The 16,664-nt window shown below is 40.8% G+C and overlaps 1 protein-coding gene across 1 annotated transcript in view; it reads left to right on the top strand.

Annotated features, from left to right (window-relative positions):
- Positions 1-15,530, top strand: part of LOC139309896 (vomeronasal type-2 receptor 26-like) — a 29,663-nt gene extending 14,133 nt beyond the window's left edge. The window contains exons 5-10 of the mRNA XM_070934083.1: positions 8-820; positions 2,279-2,503; positions 4,344-4,470; positions 13,730-13,812; positions 14,635-14,694; positions 14,916-15,530. Of these exons, the coding sequence (XP_070790184.1) occupies positions 8-820; positions 2,279-2,503; positions 4,344-4,470; positions 13,730-13,812; positions 14,635-14,694; positions 14,916-15,530 (1,923 nt within the window). The remainder of the gene's footprint in view (positions 1-7; positions 821-2,278; positions 2,504-4,343; positions 4,471-13,729; positions 13,813-14,634; positions 14,695-14,915) is intronic.
- The last annotated feature ends 1,134 nt before the right edge of the window (positions 15,531-16,664 follow it).

The following is a 16,664-nucleotide window of genomic DNA, read 5'->3' as shown; positions in this document are numbered from 1 at the left end:
TTTTCAGATTAGTTACAATTTTGTTTCCCAGATTCTGAAGGACAAAACTCACTTTCCTTTCTTCTACCCGATGCTCCCTAATGAAGGGTTCCAGTATTCAGGAATGGTCAAACTGCTCCTCCATTTCAGGTGGACTTTGGTTGGTCTGATTGCTCCGGACAGTGACCAGGGGCAGAAATTCATGACAACGTTGACCCCCCTGCTTATACAGAATGGTATTTGTCCAGTTATATCACAGAGATTTTTAACCACTACTCGTAAGATCGCCATAGATTTGCCTCCATTTCGCACCTGGAGACAAGTGAACGTCTTTCTTTACGCTGCAGAACTCGATTCAATCAATGCAGGAATAGCAATTCTAGACTGGGTACAGCAAAGAATTAAGGAGCCTGCGGCAGGAAAAGTCCTGGTGACGACAGTGCTCTGGGACTTAACTTTCTATTTGACAGACCAGGATATTTCCTTTCATTTCATGCACAGCATTGTTTCCTTTCTTTTGAAGACAAATCAAATGACAAAATACGATGGATACAGGAAGCTTTACGTCTTCATTAAACGCTTTGCAGAAAAATCTTTCATGTGTTCAGACACCAAGGATGCCTTTTCTGTAAAAATCTGGAGACAGTGCAAAGAAAGAGATGAACTGGAGACTCCGTCCCTGGAGAAGATGGATCAGATCCTTTGCCTAGACAACTATTTTATTTACAAAACCATCTGGGCTGTGGCATGGGCTTTACACGCAGCCTATTTGTCCAGATCCAAGAGGACGAAGATGGAAGGCGGCAAGAGTTTGGAAACTCCAAGGCTGAAGGCTTGGCAGGTATTTCTTTTCTGTTACATGCATCTCTCCCGCAGCCAAGAATCCTCTTTGTAATTGTAAGAATGTTGCAGCTATTCTGAAAAACAGAATTCATTCTGAGTACAAGAAATAAATTGAATCCCATCTTTCCATTCCTCTCCCTTTGGAATTATCCTCATTTCTTTTCCCTCTACAATCAGCCATGACTTATCTGGAGAATCCAATTTTCAGTTAGCTCTGAAGGTAGAAAGGAGAGAAGCAGTGGTGGGATCCTACAAGTTTAACAACCGGTTCGGTGATCGCGCACTACCCGCGCGTGCACAATTGAATGAAAAATCACCTTCCGTGTTAGTGCTAGGGAATTAAAGCAGCTGAGGTGCGGCAATCCGCTCTGCTGCGCTAATCAGCTGCGAAGATATAGGTAAGTAAAGTGTAGGGGCAGGTGGGCAGGACAAGCTGATCATCGAAGCTACCGGTTCACCCAAACCACTCCAAACTGGCTGAATCCCACTCCTGGAGAGAAGGATGTTTGCATCTCTTCCTCCTGAGTGAAGGAGGACATTTCTCTGCAAAAGAGAGAAGGTTGTGTCCATCCATGAACGGCACAGGAACGTGGGGTCAACAAAATGGAATTCACAGAAAGATTGTAAAACTCTTGTGTGAGATAGCCAAAGGGTCTGGTCTGCCAGGTCTTTGTCATGTATGTTCAAATGTAATTTCCTTAGAAAACTGTAGAAAGGCCATCGAGAAGGATTTACACTCCTGGCAGACAGCTGGTCATCTGCATTCTATTACAGAGTCATTGAGGCCACCTGGAGGTTCATCTGTGTCCTCAGGGTCACCTAAGTGGTGCAAATAGTTGTGGAACCTTCTTGGAACTGCTGAAAGGACTGTGTTGTAGACTGGAGATAGATGATGTCATATCCCTCCCCCCAGGGGTGGGATTCTACTGATTTGGACCAGTTTGGGCGAACCGGTAGCTCCAACGATCAGCTGGGAGCGAACCAGTTCACTCCAACAATCAGATGGGCCTGCCCCTGTGCTTTACCTACCTTTATCTTCACAGTTGATTAGGGCAGCAGAGTGGATTGCCACACATTAACGCAAAAGGTGACTTTTCGTTGAACTGTGCACGCGCGCGCAGTGATCACCAAACCAGTTGTTAAATCAGAAGGAACCCACCACTGCCTCCTCCTATGTTGAGAGAGAGCTGTTCAATTTTGACATAGATCACCTCTTTGACCCCTCTTTCAAACCAGCAGTCCTCTCTGTCAAAAATGTGGACTTTGCTATCTTCAAAAGAGTGGCCTTTGTCTTTTAAATGAAGATGGACTGCTGAATCTTGTCCTGATGGGTTTGTCCTCCTATGTTGTGCCATGCGTTGATGAAGTGGTTCACGAGTGGTCTCCTCATGGAGCAAAGAGGCCCCGGAAATCTGGACATCCTATTTAAACGTTCCCATTTTCTCTTCCATTCCAGCTTCATCCCTTCCTTGGGAATTCTGAGTTTTATAATCAATCCATAGATGGAGTGTCTCTGGATAAGAAGGGAGATTTGACAGCGGAGCTGGACATTGTCACCTGGCTGCTTCACAACAGGTCATTTAGAAAAAAGATGTTTGGCAGCCTAGAAAAACAGAGGTCCCTGGATTTCAACTTTAGGGTCAATCCAAAGAGTTTGGCAGAGATGGATGAGGTGAAGAAGGTGAGGTGAATCTTTACCTCAGCCTTTGTGAATCTCTTAATAACAGAATCGCTTTCTTGGGAGAGAGAAAGGAGTTGAATGCGAATTACATCCTCCAAGAGAGGCAACAAATTCTTTGCTTAGCTATCAGTCTGGTTTTGAGAATATATACCCCTAATTCTTTAAGGAATTATTCACTGGTCTTCTATATGAAAGGAGGTATATCTGAGCCAAGTTAGGTTTGAGTTCATTTCCCCAAAGGGAAAAAATCATAAAAGTTTACCTTGAGCAATAGAATCTATAAATGTAGAACCTAAAGAAAAATGGAAGAGAAAAAATAGAAAGATGAAGAGAAAGAAAGAAAAAAAGAAAAAGAGAAAAAAAGAAGGAAGGAAGGAAGGAAGGAAGGAAGGAAGGAAGGAAGGAAGGAAGGAAGGAAGGAAGGAAGGAAGGAAGGAAGAATGGAGTTGGAGTTGGAGTTGGAGTTGGAATAGAATAGAATAGAATAGAATAGAATAGAATAGAATAGAATAGAATAGAATAGAATAGAATAGAATAGAATAGAATAGAATAGAATAGAATAACAGAGTTGGAAGGGATCTTGGAGGTCTTCTAGTCCAACCCTCTGGTTGTCCAATCTCTTCTTAATAACTTCCTGTGTTGGAGCATTCACAACTTCTGGAGGCAAGTTGTTCCACTGCTTAATTGTTATCAGGAAATTTCTCCTTAGTTCTAAGTTGCTTCTCTCCTTGATTAGTTTCCACCCATTGCTCCTTGTCCTACCCTCAGGTGCTCTGGAGACCTTCTTCATTGTGGCAACCCCTGAGATATTGGAACACTGCTTTCATGTCTCCCCTAGTCCTTCTTTTCATTAAACTAGACATACCCGGTTCCTGCAACCGTTCTTTATGAAGTTTATAAAGTAAAGTTTAATGGATGCTATTTCCCATTTGGGGAGGGGATATGTTTTAGCCTCCAGTCCCCTAATCATCTTCTTCTTGTTGTGATATCTGAGATATCAGAACACTGCTATCATCAGGAAGGAAGGGAGAGAAGAAGATACTTTACTTTACTTTACTTTTATTTGATTTATATACCGCCCTACTCCCGAAGGACTCAGGGCAGTGAACAGCCAACAATAAAATACATACATACAAAATTTAAAAAGCAGAGATAAAATCAAATTAAATAGTTTGGCCCAGACAGATTTAAAACCCAATCAATTTAAAACAAATTTAAACTTTGAATATTAAAAATACTAAAAAATATTTAAAAATATTAAAAATGTTTAAAAAGAGGGAGAAAGTTAGGCCAGGCCAGCCTGGTGAAATAAAAAGGTCTTTAGAGCGCGGCGGAAGGTGCGCAGATCCGGGATCCTCCATATCTCTGGGGGGAGCTTGTTCCAGATAGTCAACAAACCAAATGAATTGTTGAGCTCTTTATATAGGCTTCCCATTTAACAAAGCTAAGCCTTGAACTGGGGACAACCAACCTAGGGGTGAAATCCAGCAAGTTCTGACAGGTTCTGGAAAACCGGTAACGAAAATGTTGAGCAGTTCGGAGAACCGGCAAATATCACCTCTGGCTGGCCCCCGAGTGAGGTGGGAATGGAGATTTTGCAATATCCTTCCCCCAGGAGTGGGGAGGGAATGGGGATTTTGCAGACTCCTTCCCCTGGAGTGGGGTAGGAATGGAGATTTTGCAGTATCCTTCCCTTGCTCTGCCCACCAAGCCACACCACGCCCACTAAGCCATGCCCACAGAACCGGTAGTAAAAAAATTTGGATTTCACCACTGAACCAACCCCTTTAGAAGTTAAATCATAAATCATTTTCTGAATGGACTTCCTCTTTTTGCTCAGCCCCTGCCTCCATCCAGATGTGTGGAAAGCTGCCATCCCGGATTCATGAAGGTGGCTCAGGAAGAGAAGCCCATCTGTTGCTATAACTGCCTTCTCTGTGCAGAAGGAACCATCTCCAGCACAGCAGGTGGGTGGCACCGAAGGAAGGAGGCAAACTTTCTTTTCTGGAAAGACCACATACCAGTGGTGGGTTCCACCCGGTTCCGCCCGGTTCCGCCGAGCCGGTAGCAGTGATGATATGATGTCACCGAACCGGTTATGTCCCCCCCGCCCCGCCCCCCATTATTCTTACCTTTTATTTGGCCCCACCCCCAATCTATTGCTGCCTCCTGAGTCCCAGCTGATCGGCTAGAAGGAAAAAAACTGTTTAAACTCTTGCCACGGGGCTTCCAAGGGCCGCCCTACAGCTGATCAGTGTGAAAAGGCAGTGTGGTGGTAGACCGGTGCCTCCAAAAACAAATGAGTAGACCGGTTCCTGCAAAAAATAAATGGGTAGACCAGTGCCTCCAAAAACAAATGAGTAGACCAGTACAGCTCTGCAAGCAGTTAAAAGCCTGGTAGACCAGTACCTCTGCTAAATACTAAAGAATTGTCACATGACCATCAAGCCACGCCCACAAAATAAGCCACGCCCATAGAACTGGTAGTAAAAAAATGTTAGAATCCACCCCTGCCACATACCCCAACATTTTCCACGAGGACATTTTGACAGTCTTTTTAGCCATTCATATTGTTGCAATATTTTCAGGATCAGACTCAATAAGATTAGTGAGAGTTAGAGGTTTGAATATATTTTCTTTTATTTACAGCAGGCATTCTATATTCACTGAATATTCACAGATAGAAGCAAGGAAAAAGATGCAGGCAGCTCCTTATATATACAATGGGAGGAGCTAGATGTGGGAGTGGTGAATTATGAATACATTAAGGAGTGAAGAATAAATTAACCCCTGATACCCCGTTCATATACTATTTACACATTGGAGAATAAGGCATTTACATCTGACAAATCCCCCTCTAAATGCCGATTCGTTATGCAACACCAATTACATTCAGATTCAGGACAATACAAAACATACAATTTAGAAGTTAAATATTTGTGCTGCTTAGAAGGTAAAGGCTTTGTCAATATGTCAGCTAATTGTTCTGAAGTATCACAATGCACTGCTTTAATAAATCCATCCTGAGATAATTGTCTCACATGTTTAAATTTTATATCTATGTGTCTGGACCTTTGTCCAATGGCGTCAGATCTAGATATTTCAATGGCTGCTTTATTGTCTTCATACATAACAAAAGGCAAAGCAGGTTTTTTCCAAACATCTGAAATTAAATCATTAAACCATACAAGGTTATTTGCAGCTTTGGATAAACAAACATATTCTGCTTCTGTCATTGAAGTGGCCACTAGTTCTTGTTTACCAGTGTACCAGTAAACAGGACAGTCATTTAAGAGGAATATATAGCCAGATGTGCTTTTTCTACATGAGGTGTCTCCAGCCCAGTCCGCATCTGCGTAACATGTAAGCTTTGGTTCTTTATTATCGTTAGGTTCTAACATTAAACAAAAATCTAGTGTACTTTTCAGATATCTTAAAATTCTTTTAACAGCTTCCCAGTGATACATTGTTGGCTTGCTGACATGTCTGGATAATAAATTGAGTGGTAAAGCGATATCTGGTCTTGTCCAATTAGATATATAAAGAAGTGAACCTATGATTGCTCTATAAAATGTGTTATCTTTGAATTCGGGAGAAGATTCATCAGTATTTCTTAGAAAGTCAGTTTGCATAGGAGTATCACAAGGTTTGGCATTATTTAGATTGCATTTATTTAAAAGTTCTATGATCTTATCTCTCTGAGTAAGTTTGAATCCTCTTTTAGTCTTATTAATTTGAACACCAAGATATTTGTTTACTTTGCCTAGAGATTTTAACGAGAAATGTTCATTTAGCTTAGTTACAAAAGTTTCTCTTCTCTCTTTATGTTTTCCTATGTATAAAATGTCATCCACATAAATCAATACAAATTCTATGTAATCATCACCCTTTTTGACAAAGAAACAGTTATCAGCAGTGGTAGCATTGAAGTCCATGGTTTTAAGTACTTTTACTAAACAATCATACCATTGTTTACCAGATTGTTTTAACCCGTATAAACTCTTGTTTAACAACCAAATCTCATTTTTGTTTGTGTATTGACTGTGAGGTGCTCTTACATATATTTCCTTATCTAGTTTTGCGTGTAGATACGCAGTCTGTATGTCATATTGGAATACATCAAGATTGAGTGCTGATGCTACCACTAGAGCTGTTTTGACACTCTCTGTTCTTACTGTGGGGGAATACGTGTCAGTATAGTCCTCCGGATATTTCTGTGCATAACCTTGTGCAACTAGTCTAGCTTTGTATAGGGTATTGCCTCCCTCTAAGTTCTTAATTTTATATATCCACCTGGTACCAATAATTGTTTTATCTTTAGGTGCAACTGCAGGAGTAAATACATTTAGTCCTTGTAAACTTTCCATCTCTTTTTTCATCGCTAATTCCCATTTTTCTTTTTCTTTACTAGGGAGTTTTAACACTTCCTCATATGTATTAGGTGTTGTTGGCTCACCATCCATATGCATTATATAATCCTTGTATTTATTTGGTATTTGATTTCTGGTGTTCCTAATAGTTTTTTTAAGTTTACTATCGTTATCATGCAAATATCTTGCTTCCTTTTTTGTTAGTGTATCTGTTTTTATTTTGTGTTGGCTATTTGTCCATGTTTTGGTTTTGTTTTTATATTTGTTGATATCTTGCTTTTCTATAGTCTCTTCCTCATGAGATTTTGTATCTTTGTTGTTATTTGGAAATATTTCATTAAGATGTATTTTAGACCAGTTGGCCTGTTCATGGAACACAGCTGTTCTGGAGACTATAAATTTGTTATTATTATCAATGAATCTGTATCCTTTAGTGCCTGTCTCGTAACCCATAAATCTGAGTCTTCTGGATACGTTTTCTCCCTTTCTTCTTAATTGCTTAGGTATGTGTACGTCTGCAGTGACTCCAAATATGTGCATGTGTGCTAATTTTGGTTTCCTATTATACATCACTTCATATGGTGTCTTATTTACAATGCTGGACCAGGTTCTATTCTGTGTGTAATTTGAATAATGTAAGGCTTCTGACCAGAATTGTTTGCTTAAGCCAGCATCTTCCAATGTGCATCTAATCATGGTTTGTAATGTTGAGTTCTTCCTCTCTACAATCCCGTTCTGGAACGCAGAAAATGGGCTAGATGTGTAATGTAACATTCCTTTGTCTTTTAACCACTGGGAGAATTCTTTAGACATGAATTCACATCCCCTATCTGTCATAATTTGTTTTATTTTGATATTGTGTTGTGTTTCTATGCGTTTGTAAAATTCTTTAAATTTTTGAAAGGTTTCATCTTTGTGTTTTAATGTATAAACAAATCCATAGCGGCTATAATCGTCTACTATTGTCAAGAAGTAACGTTTTCTATAAGTGATTGATGGAGTTAATGGACCAACTAAGTCCATGTGTACTAAATCAAAAATTTTGTTAGTTGATCTAGTAGATTTTCTTGGTCTGGGACTAGTTTTTAGTTTTGTAGATTTACATACTGAGCATTCCAAATAGTTTTCACAATTTTTTATTTTAACACCTTCTGCGTGTTCAGTCATTTTTTGTACTACAGGAAAACTGGCATGTCCTAACTTCCTATGTAAGATGTGAGCACACTCATCATGAATTGGCTTACCTATTTTTGGTTTTTTTTCATTGTGTGTATCTATGTGATCATGAGATATTTTACATTCATCATTGTCACTGTTGCTAATATTTTCATTATCTACTTCAATACAATCTTCCATATTTGAATCAATGTTATGCAACCATTTTTCCTTTGTTATCAGATAAGGTAGGCCTCCTTTAATCATCACAGTGCCTATATTTATTTTATTCTTCTCCAAAGTCGCTTTTCCTTTAGAAAAAACAATGTTAATGTCAGAATCTCTACTTAGTTTTATGGCACTTAGTATGTTATGAGGTATTTCAGGTATTAACAATACCCCCTCTATTTTTCCTAGACCAGGCAGGGTTACATTCCCTCTACCTAATACTTGAACCTTTTCTTGGTTAGCTACCTTTATTACAAATTTATCTTCTATAAATGAAGACAATATATTTTTGTTATTAGTGGTGTGATTAGTTGCTCCAGAATCAATAAGCCAATTATTGTTCTTATTTTGCTGTATGTTAGTGTTGTCTTGTTTATTTAATCCATTTAGTGAACCAGATTTTCTATCCTTTGAATTATCTCTGCCCCCTCTATTCTCTTTGTAATTTGGTGGGCTTCTATATCTATGTCTATCTATGGAAGACTGTCTATAATTGTATTTGTTTCTATATTCTGACCTATGTCTTTCTTTTGAAATCTTGGGGCAATCTCTCCTATTGTGTTCCCTGGATCCACAGTTATGACATTTAAATGTTTCATTATATTTTTCTTGGAAAGCTACTTTCCTATATGGTTTGTGTTCTATGTGATTGTTAGAACGATTCCTTCTTGAATTGTCTTCTGCTATTAATTTATTGGATAGACTTTCTATGGATAAGTATCCTAGATTGATTGTGTCTAAATGTGTTATATAATTGTCCCATGATGGATCAAGTGAGTTGATAATAACACTTTTCATTGTTTGGTCTGAAATCACCTCCCCCCTCAAATGCAGCTCAGCTCTTATTTTGTTTAAAGATATTAAGTGCTCACTTATGGAAACCCCTGGTTTTATCCTAGATGAAAAGAAATCTTTAGACATCCTTGTGGTGGTAGCTACACTGTCACTGTGAAACAAATTAAACATGCATTGAATAATTTCTGAAACAGTCAGATTTGGCTTAATGCTGTAATACATTGCAGGAGACACACTAGATATTAATAAGAAAAATGCTCTATGGTGTAAACAATCTATTTTTAGAGTCCAAGGTCTTTTTGGGGGACTAGTGATAAAGAACAGTAAGTTTTCCTTCATAAAGACAACCTGGAGCTGTTGATACCATTCTTGCAAATTAATGCCATCTACCCTTAGCTTTGGGAAGTCACTGGGTAAATTTCCGACATTATTAGGTCCATTACTTACAACCTGAGGTAGTCCGTGGTCTCGTAATTGCAGAAAGTTACAAAACGGCATGGGGATGCTCGCAACGAGCCTGCACGGTCTCCTCGCCAGTTCATGTCTTCCCGGGCCGTCTGCGTAGTCTTGCGCATGCGCATTGTCCATTTCTTCCTTGGAGTCGTCGTGAAAGGTTCTCCTCACCGCGGCTCGCTCGTTCCGCTCCTCCTCAGATGAATCGGTCTCTGGTTCTATTTTGGGAGTCCTGACGACGGCGGCTGTTCTTCCTTTTCTTCTGAGGGCGTTGGTGCTTGCTTCGGTCTGTGGCGTGGGGCGGTATCGGCAGGGCTCTCTGGGTTCGGGCGTCGGCGCTCTCGTAGTCAGGATGGGAGCGGGCAGGTCTTGAGGCATTGGCTTGCTCGCTCGCTTCTTCGTTAGCTTTTTAGTAATTTTTAGTTTTGGCCCAAATGCAGCAAAAAGCGTTTTCATTGCTGATTTTATTTGGTAGTTTGTTGAATCACCTTCACTTTCTGATTCTGATTCTTCTGAGGAGTTTGAATCTTCTTTTTCATTTTCGTTGTCTGATAACGTTTTTCGCACCAGAAATTTTGAATTGAGCTTTTTGATTGGCTCTGCTTCGCTCACCTTGGAGGACTGTTGAAACCAAGATGGCTGCCATTAAAAATTTCACGCTGGATCACCGTTTTTCTTCTTCACAATATTTTTTTCTGCAGTCATATCACTCACTGTTTTTGGGGCTTTAGACTTTTCATTAGTGATGTTTTTCTCTCTCGCTGCTCCGCTGTTCTTCAGCATATCTTGGAGGTTCGCGATGAGGCTTTCATCGTTCTTCTGGCTCTTTAATAGTTTTAATATTTCTGACCTGAGTTCGTTATTCTCTATTTCGATTTCCTCCTGGTCATCATTTTCATCTATAATTTCTTCGTCTTCAGTGGTGTATTCTTCGGATTCTCTCGAAATTGCGTTTGTGGATTCGTTGATTATTTCTTGTTCTGTTTCCATTTCTTTGCTGTATGCCCTGGTGTTGGGCCTATCTTTCTTAGACATTTTTAAGTTTTTATTGAGTCAATTAACCATCCTCTGCTACCAGCTTGTTGCAATATTTTCAGGATCAGACTCAATAAGATTAGTGAGAGTTAGAGGTTTGAATATATTTTCTTTTATTTACAGCAGGCATTCTATATTCACTGAATATTCACAGATAGAAGCAAGGAAAAAGATGCAGGCAGCTCCTTATATATACAATGGGAGGAGCTAGATGTGGGAGTGGTGAATTATGAATACATTAAGGAGTGAAGAATAAATTAACCCCTGATACCCCGTTCATATACTATTTACACATTGGAGAATAAGGCATTTACATCTGACACATATCTTTATAATATGTATAATTTTCCCTAGTGAGCGATAAGTTAGAACAATTAACCGGTGGAAACTGACTTGTTCTAACATGACAGTTAGAACAGTTAGCCTGTGGAACAACTTGCCTCCAGAAGTTCTGGGTGCTCCAACACTGGTAGTTTTTTAAGACGAGATTGGACAACCATTTCTCCGAAATGCTATAGGGCAGTGTTGCCGAACCTATGGAACGTGTGCCAGAAGCGGCACGCGAAACCATCCCATGAGGAATGCATGGCCTCACTGGCTCTTTTTCTGTGTTCCTGTGCACACACATGTACCGGTCACATGCACGGCCACATGCACATGCACGGCGAAACCCAGAAGAGTAGCATTCCATCGCGCATGCACAGGCCAGCACCCGAACTTCCAGGTTTATGTCACACACATGGGCAATGGCTAGATGTTCATCGGGCGCACGTCCGTACCGGAAACCGGAAGTTCGGGTGCCACTCGCACATGCGCGATGGACCACCGCTCTTCTGGGTATCAGTGCTCCCACGCGCCCAAAGGCCAGCGGGACCGCGCATTCCTCACGGGATGGTTTTGCGTGCCATTTCCAGCATGCAGCATGCAGGCCGGCATGCGGTGACACTGTTAAGGAATGTGCACAGAGTAACCCTTGAGTAGCAAGGGTGTGCACATGAGAAGCGGCTGAGAGTGATTGTGACTAAGCACTGTCAATACACAGACACACTGAGTTGTGATATTCTTTTACTTTTAGGAAAAAGTAAAGCAAAGTCCAATAAACAATCCAGGTCATAAACAGATAAAGATAGTTAAATTGTCAATCCAGAGATATTCCAAGAACAAAGTCTTCTTACCAGTTGTTGTAGTCATATGCAATATAACACTTCTTTTTGAAGTTGCAAACAGGAACAAGTACAGTAGTAAAACAATCAGTAAAACAATAGAAAACAACAAGTAGCAATGATCAATCAGTGATCATGCAGAGAGAACAGGCAGAGAGGAGCAGAGGTAGCAATAATAATGTAATAAGAAAAATAAGCCATGATTCAAGCTTCCTCTTAAATACGTTGGCTACAGAGCTAGCCAATCAGAATACAGTATGATGCAATACAGCATTACAGTCTTAAAGCTATACATTACGTTTTGACTGCAAATATGCATTGATGGTTTATACAGTATATATTGCCAACCCAACCAGTTAGGCAATAGCCATTCTCTAATAGACATAACTGCTATAGGGTTTCCTACTTGAGCAGTGGGTTGGACTAGACCTCAAAGTTTCCTTCCAACTCTGTTATTCTTTTTATAAGAAATGATCTTGGAGATTAAACTGGGAGAATATTAAAAGATACTGGAGCAACGACAGCTTAGCATTATCAGGGAGATGCCTTCTCTTATCTTTCATTTTCACCACGGTTTTCTATTTTCAAATTGTTATTCGCCCCATTTTCCTTAAAAGTGGGAAGTTCCAGGATATAATGGCATGGGGGAAGGAGGCAGGGGTGAAATGCTCCCGGTTTGGATCGGATCACCTGATCCGGTAGCGATGGAGGCGGGTGGTTCGGAGAACCGGTAGCAAAAATCCCTGCCCCTCCCCTACCCGGCTGAGCCGCATAATCATTAGAGGCTTTTTTTTTACTTTTAAAAGCATTTTTTCTACAACCTCTTTGGTTGAAAAAATGCTTTTAAAAGTTAAAAAAAAAAAGCCTCTGATGATCGTGCAGCTCAGCTGGGATCCTCAAAGGCTTTTAAAAGCATTTTTTCTACAACCTCTTCAGAGGTTATAGAAAAAATGCTTTTAAAAGCCTCTGAGGATCCCAGCTGAGTTGCCTAATCGGCAGAGGCTTTTTTTCTTTTAAATGCCTCTGACGATCCAAGATGAGTTGTCTGATTGGCAGAGGCTCTTTTTTCTTTTAAAAGCCTCTGACGATCCAAACTGAGTTGCCTGATCGTCGGAGGCATTTAAAAGAAAAAAAGCCTCTGACGATCAGGCAACTCAGCTGGAATCATCAGAGCCTTTTGAAAGCATTTTTTTACAATTCTTCACTGAAGAGGTTGTAGAAAAAATGGTTTTAAAAATAAAAAAAAAAAATTGGCCACGCCCACCTAGTCTCACTACCCCCCCCAAGCCACACCCAGAGAACCGGTAGTAACAAATTTTAGATTTCACCACTGGAAGGAGGTGAGTGAAAAGCAGGAAATCAGGCGTTTGTGCCAGAGTTTCCTGTCTTAGTGGAAAGAAGGGTTATAAAAAGGAATGCTTGAAAGCTTTAACTCTTCAACCCACTCCGAGCTCAATTTAAGATCCCCCTCCATCTTACTTTTCTTGAGCCATGCCAAAAGAAGCGTTTTCTGCAATTTCTGCTCAAATATGTTGTCCTAAGTCAAGGCCAGGGAGCCAAATCCAGCCCACAGGGTATTTAGATCTGGCCCGCAGGGCTGTCCTGGAAACAGCAAAAGACTGGCCCTCGGTGCCTCTGCCTGTGAAAATGGAGCTCGGGAGGGCTACGAGCTCCATTTTTGCTGGCAGAGGGTTGCAGGAAGCTGTCACAGCCAAAAACGGAGCTCAGAAGCCCGTTTTCGCTGGCAGAGTGCTCAGGCCACCACAGGTGCCTCCAACATGAGTAACGTTGAGCTGGCCACTCACACCCTGACCAAGCCCACCCTGGCCCCCCAAGGTCAAATACAACCCTGATGCGGCCCTCAATGAAATCGAGTTTGACACCCCTGTTCTAAGTGGTCCTTCACCTGTAAGACATTCCATTCCAAGCAATGTTTCCCCCTCTGAATGTCTTATTTAAGTACGGTAGGAATCACCTCCCTCTCTCCAATACCTGGCAAGCGCCCTAATGCCACTATCCTTTTTCAGGGTTCAAACTCATATACACCTTGTTGCTAGGTGAGAATAGCCATTTAATCAAGGATAAATGGACACCATATAAAAAAGGGGAAGTACATTAAAACAGAGCTTTGCCTCAGGAGTTTCAATTTCAACAGAAATGCGAAATCCACTCTGATGTTCAGAGAGCCAGTCAAGTTTGTAAGTCAATTCCAAGTTTATCAGGTTCTTTTGCTCGTTGCTTGCTAGTTCCCCTCTGGTTTTTTTTTTTTATATATATATAATTTTTATTAATATATTCTATACACTAATACACAAATAAAATATACAATCCTGCCACCATGGTATAATATGATTACATTGTCCATAAGTATAAAATCATTCCTTTATACATACATATTTGCCATCATATAGTTCCCCTCTGGATGGAGCGAGTGGAGTAAGCAAAAGTCTCTGGGGGCGTTTTCTGATCAGTCTTTAAAATGTATGATCAAAGGGAAGTGATTCTTCCTTTGATGTCGACATATGAGTGAGAGGGGGAAAGAACAGGGGTGAAATTCAGCCGGTTCCTACCAGATCACGTGAAGCCTCACCCACGTTATTGCTTAACGCATTGTAAGCCGCCCTGAGTCTCTGGAGAAGGGCGGCATATAAATCAAAAATTTTTTAAAAAAAAAACCTCATGGATGTCATGACGTCCCTTGTTTGCGACGATTTTCAGTCTCTATGCATGTACATCACCAGAAGTAAAAGTGGAAATGCCCTTTCAAAGGAATCAGACTTGGAAGGGGCCATTGAGCACATGAGTCATTTGAATGTCAAAAAGCCAAATTAAGCTTCATCAACAGCTGGCAGCCAGCCAAATTTGAACAGAGGATTTTAGCATTTAACAAAACAAGAAGCTTTAAGGGGGATGTTATGCTTGCTCTTTTCAGATGCAGAACAGTGCAACTATTGTCCAGCAGATCAACATCCAAACAACCACCAAGATTACTGTATCCCAAAGATTAAGACTTTCCTATCCTATCAAGAAAAATTGGGGATTGTCTTGACTTCCATTGCCTTGTTTCTCTCTTTGATCACATGTTTTGTCTTGGGAACCTTCATTAAATTCCAAGAAACTCCCATAGTCAAAGCCAACAATAGGGACCTCTCTTATATCCTTCTTGTTTGTCTCCTGCTTTCCTTCTTCACTTCCTTCTTGTTCATTGGCCAGCCAAGGAGAGTCACCTGCCTTCTACGACAAACAACCTTCAGCATCATCTTCTCTGCTGCCATTTCTTCTGTCTTGGCCAAAACCATCACAGTGGTGCTGGCCTTCTGGGCCACAAAACCAGGGAATAATGTGCAGAGATGGTTGGAAAAGAGTTTAGCCAACTCCATTATCCTGTCATGCTCTGGTCTCCAAGTTGTTTTCTGTAGCATCTGGTTGGGCACTTTCCCCCCCTTCCCTGAGGCCGATATGTACTCACAATCTGGAGAAATCATTCTACAGTGCAATGAAGGCTCTGTCACCATGTTTTATGGGGCTCTTGGTTACATGGGGTTCCTGGCCACCATCTGCTTCACAGTAGCTTTCCTGGCCAGGAAGCTTCCTGGCTCCTACAACGAAGCCAAGTTGATCACCTTTAGCATGCTGGTCTTCTGCAGTGTCTGGGTGTCCTTTGTGCCCACATATTTGAGCACCAAAGGGAAGTACATGGTGGCTGTGCAGGTCTTCTCCATCTTGTCCTCCAATGCAGGACTTCTGGGCTGTATCTTCATCCCCAAATGTTTCATTATTTTCCTAAGACCAGATCTGAATACAAAAGAACATGTGATGTCAAAATAAAATAGAAACACGAGTTTTGGTAAACATGTTCCAAAATTTTAACAAGCAACCTTTGACATTTTTTTTTCAAAAAAAAAAAAAAAACAACCCTTCCAGAAAATCCAATTTTTTTCAAGCCATGGTAGAAAAGGACAGTTTTTCCAGAATTTTTGTGCCATCGTGCAGGTCCACCATTGATGATAGTATGTTCCGTAGCCAGTCTTGCATTTCCAACATTTCAGGGAGTTGGTGGGGAACATTTTCGCAATTCTGGCTGGTGGGAGGTGCCATCTATAAAACATTTTAAAATTCTGGAAGAAAATCAAAACTTGGATAGTAGAAATAACTCAGAATCCAATTCAGGGAAAACCGGAACAATTTATGTTAGGAATTTCAATAGACAATTATACTAAAGAAATACAGTACCTTATATTGCATATATTGACTGCAGCACGTATTGTATACGCACAATATTGGAAGAAGGAAACACTACCAACGGAAGTGGATTTAATTAAAACACTTCTAGAATGTGCAGAATTAGATAAATTAACTAAAGAAATTAAGGGGAAAGAAGAATCAAAGTATTATAAGGTTTGGAGTAGATGGTATGAGTGGTTGAAACATAAGGAAATAAGTTAAATAAATGAAGAAAGGAGGGGGAAAATGTGTATGATCTTTTGTTAGTAAAGAAGAAATGATATAAAGTAGAAAATGAACGTCAAATAAATTTATACTTAAATATTTGTAAATATTGTCTCAGCTCTCTCGCTTCACACCCGAGGTCGGTAATAAACCACGCTGCAGTCAAGGCTCGTTAAGGCAGGAAACAGTTTATTCAGCGTCCGGAGGTGCTGCAAACGCTTGCTGAGTTCAGGTAAAGATAATACAAAGTCGGCGTTGGGCGTCACCGCCACTCAGCGCAGGTTAAATAAGCACGCCCATTAGCCGTATTTCCGGGCTCCTCTCTGCTGGCGCGCCCCAGCAATTAGGAACGGCAACGCGCAGCAGCTGTTCAGCATCCTATCTCGGCCGCATTGTGACCGCCCGCCTACTCCTTCTCACACCCACCGTCACCAGATCGTGCTCAGAACTGACATCCCGAATCACACCCCACCACCCCCCCTGCTCGGTACTTCCGCTTCTACAGGAAAGATC

The sequence above is a fragment of the Pituophis catenifer genome, unplaced genomic scaffold (genome assembly GCF_029215685.1).
Source record: "Pituophis catenifer annectens isolate HBS135680 unplaced genomic scaffold, rPitCat1.0.hap2 SCAF_2, whole genome shotgun sequence".
NCBI classification, from domain to species: Eukaryota; Metazoa; Chordata; class Lepidosauria; order Squamata; family Colubridae; genus Pituophis; species Pituophis catenifer.
Note: the sequence above shows the minus strand (reverse complement) of the source record. Positions and strands in the feature narration are given on the sequence as shown.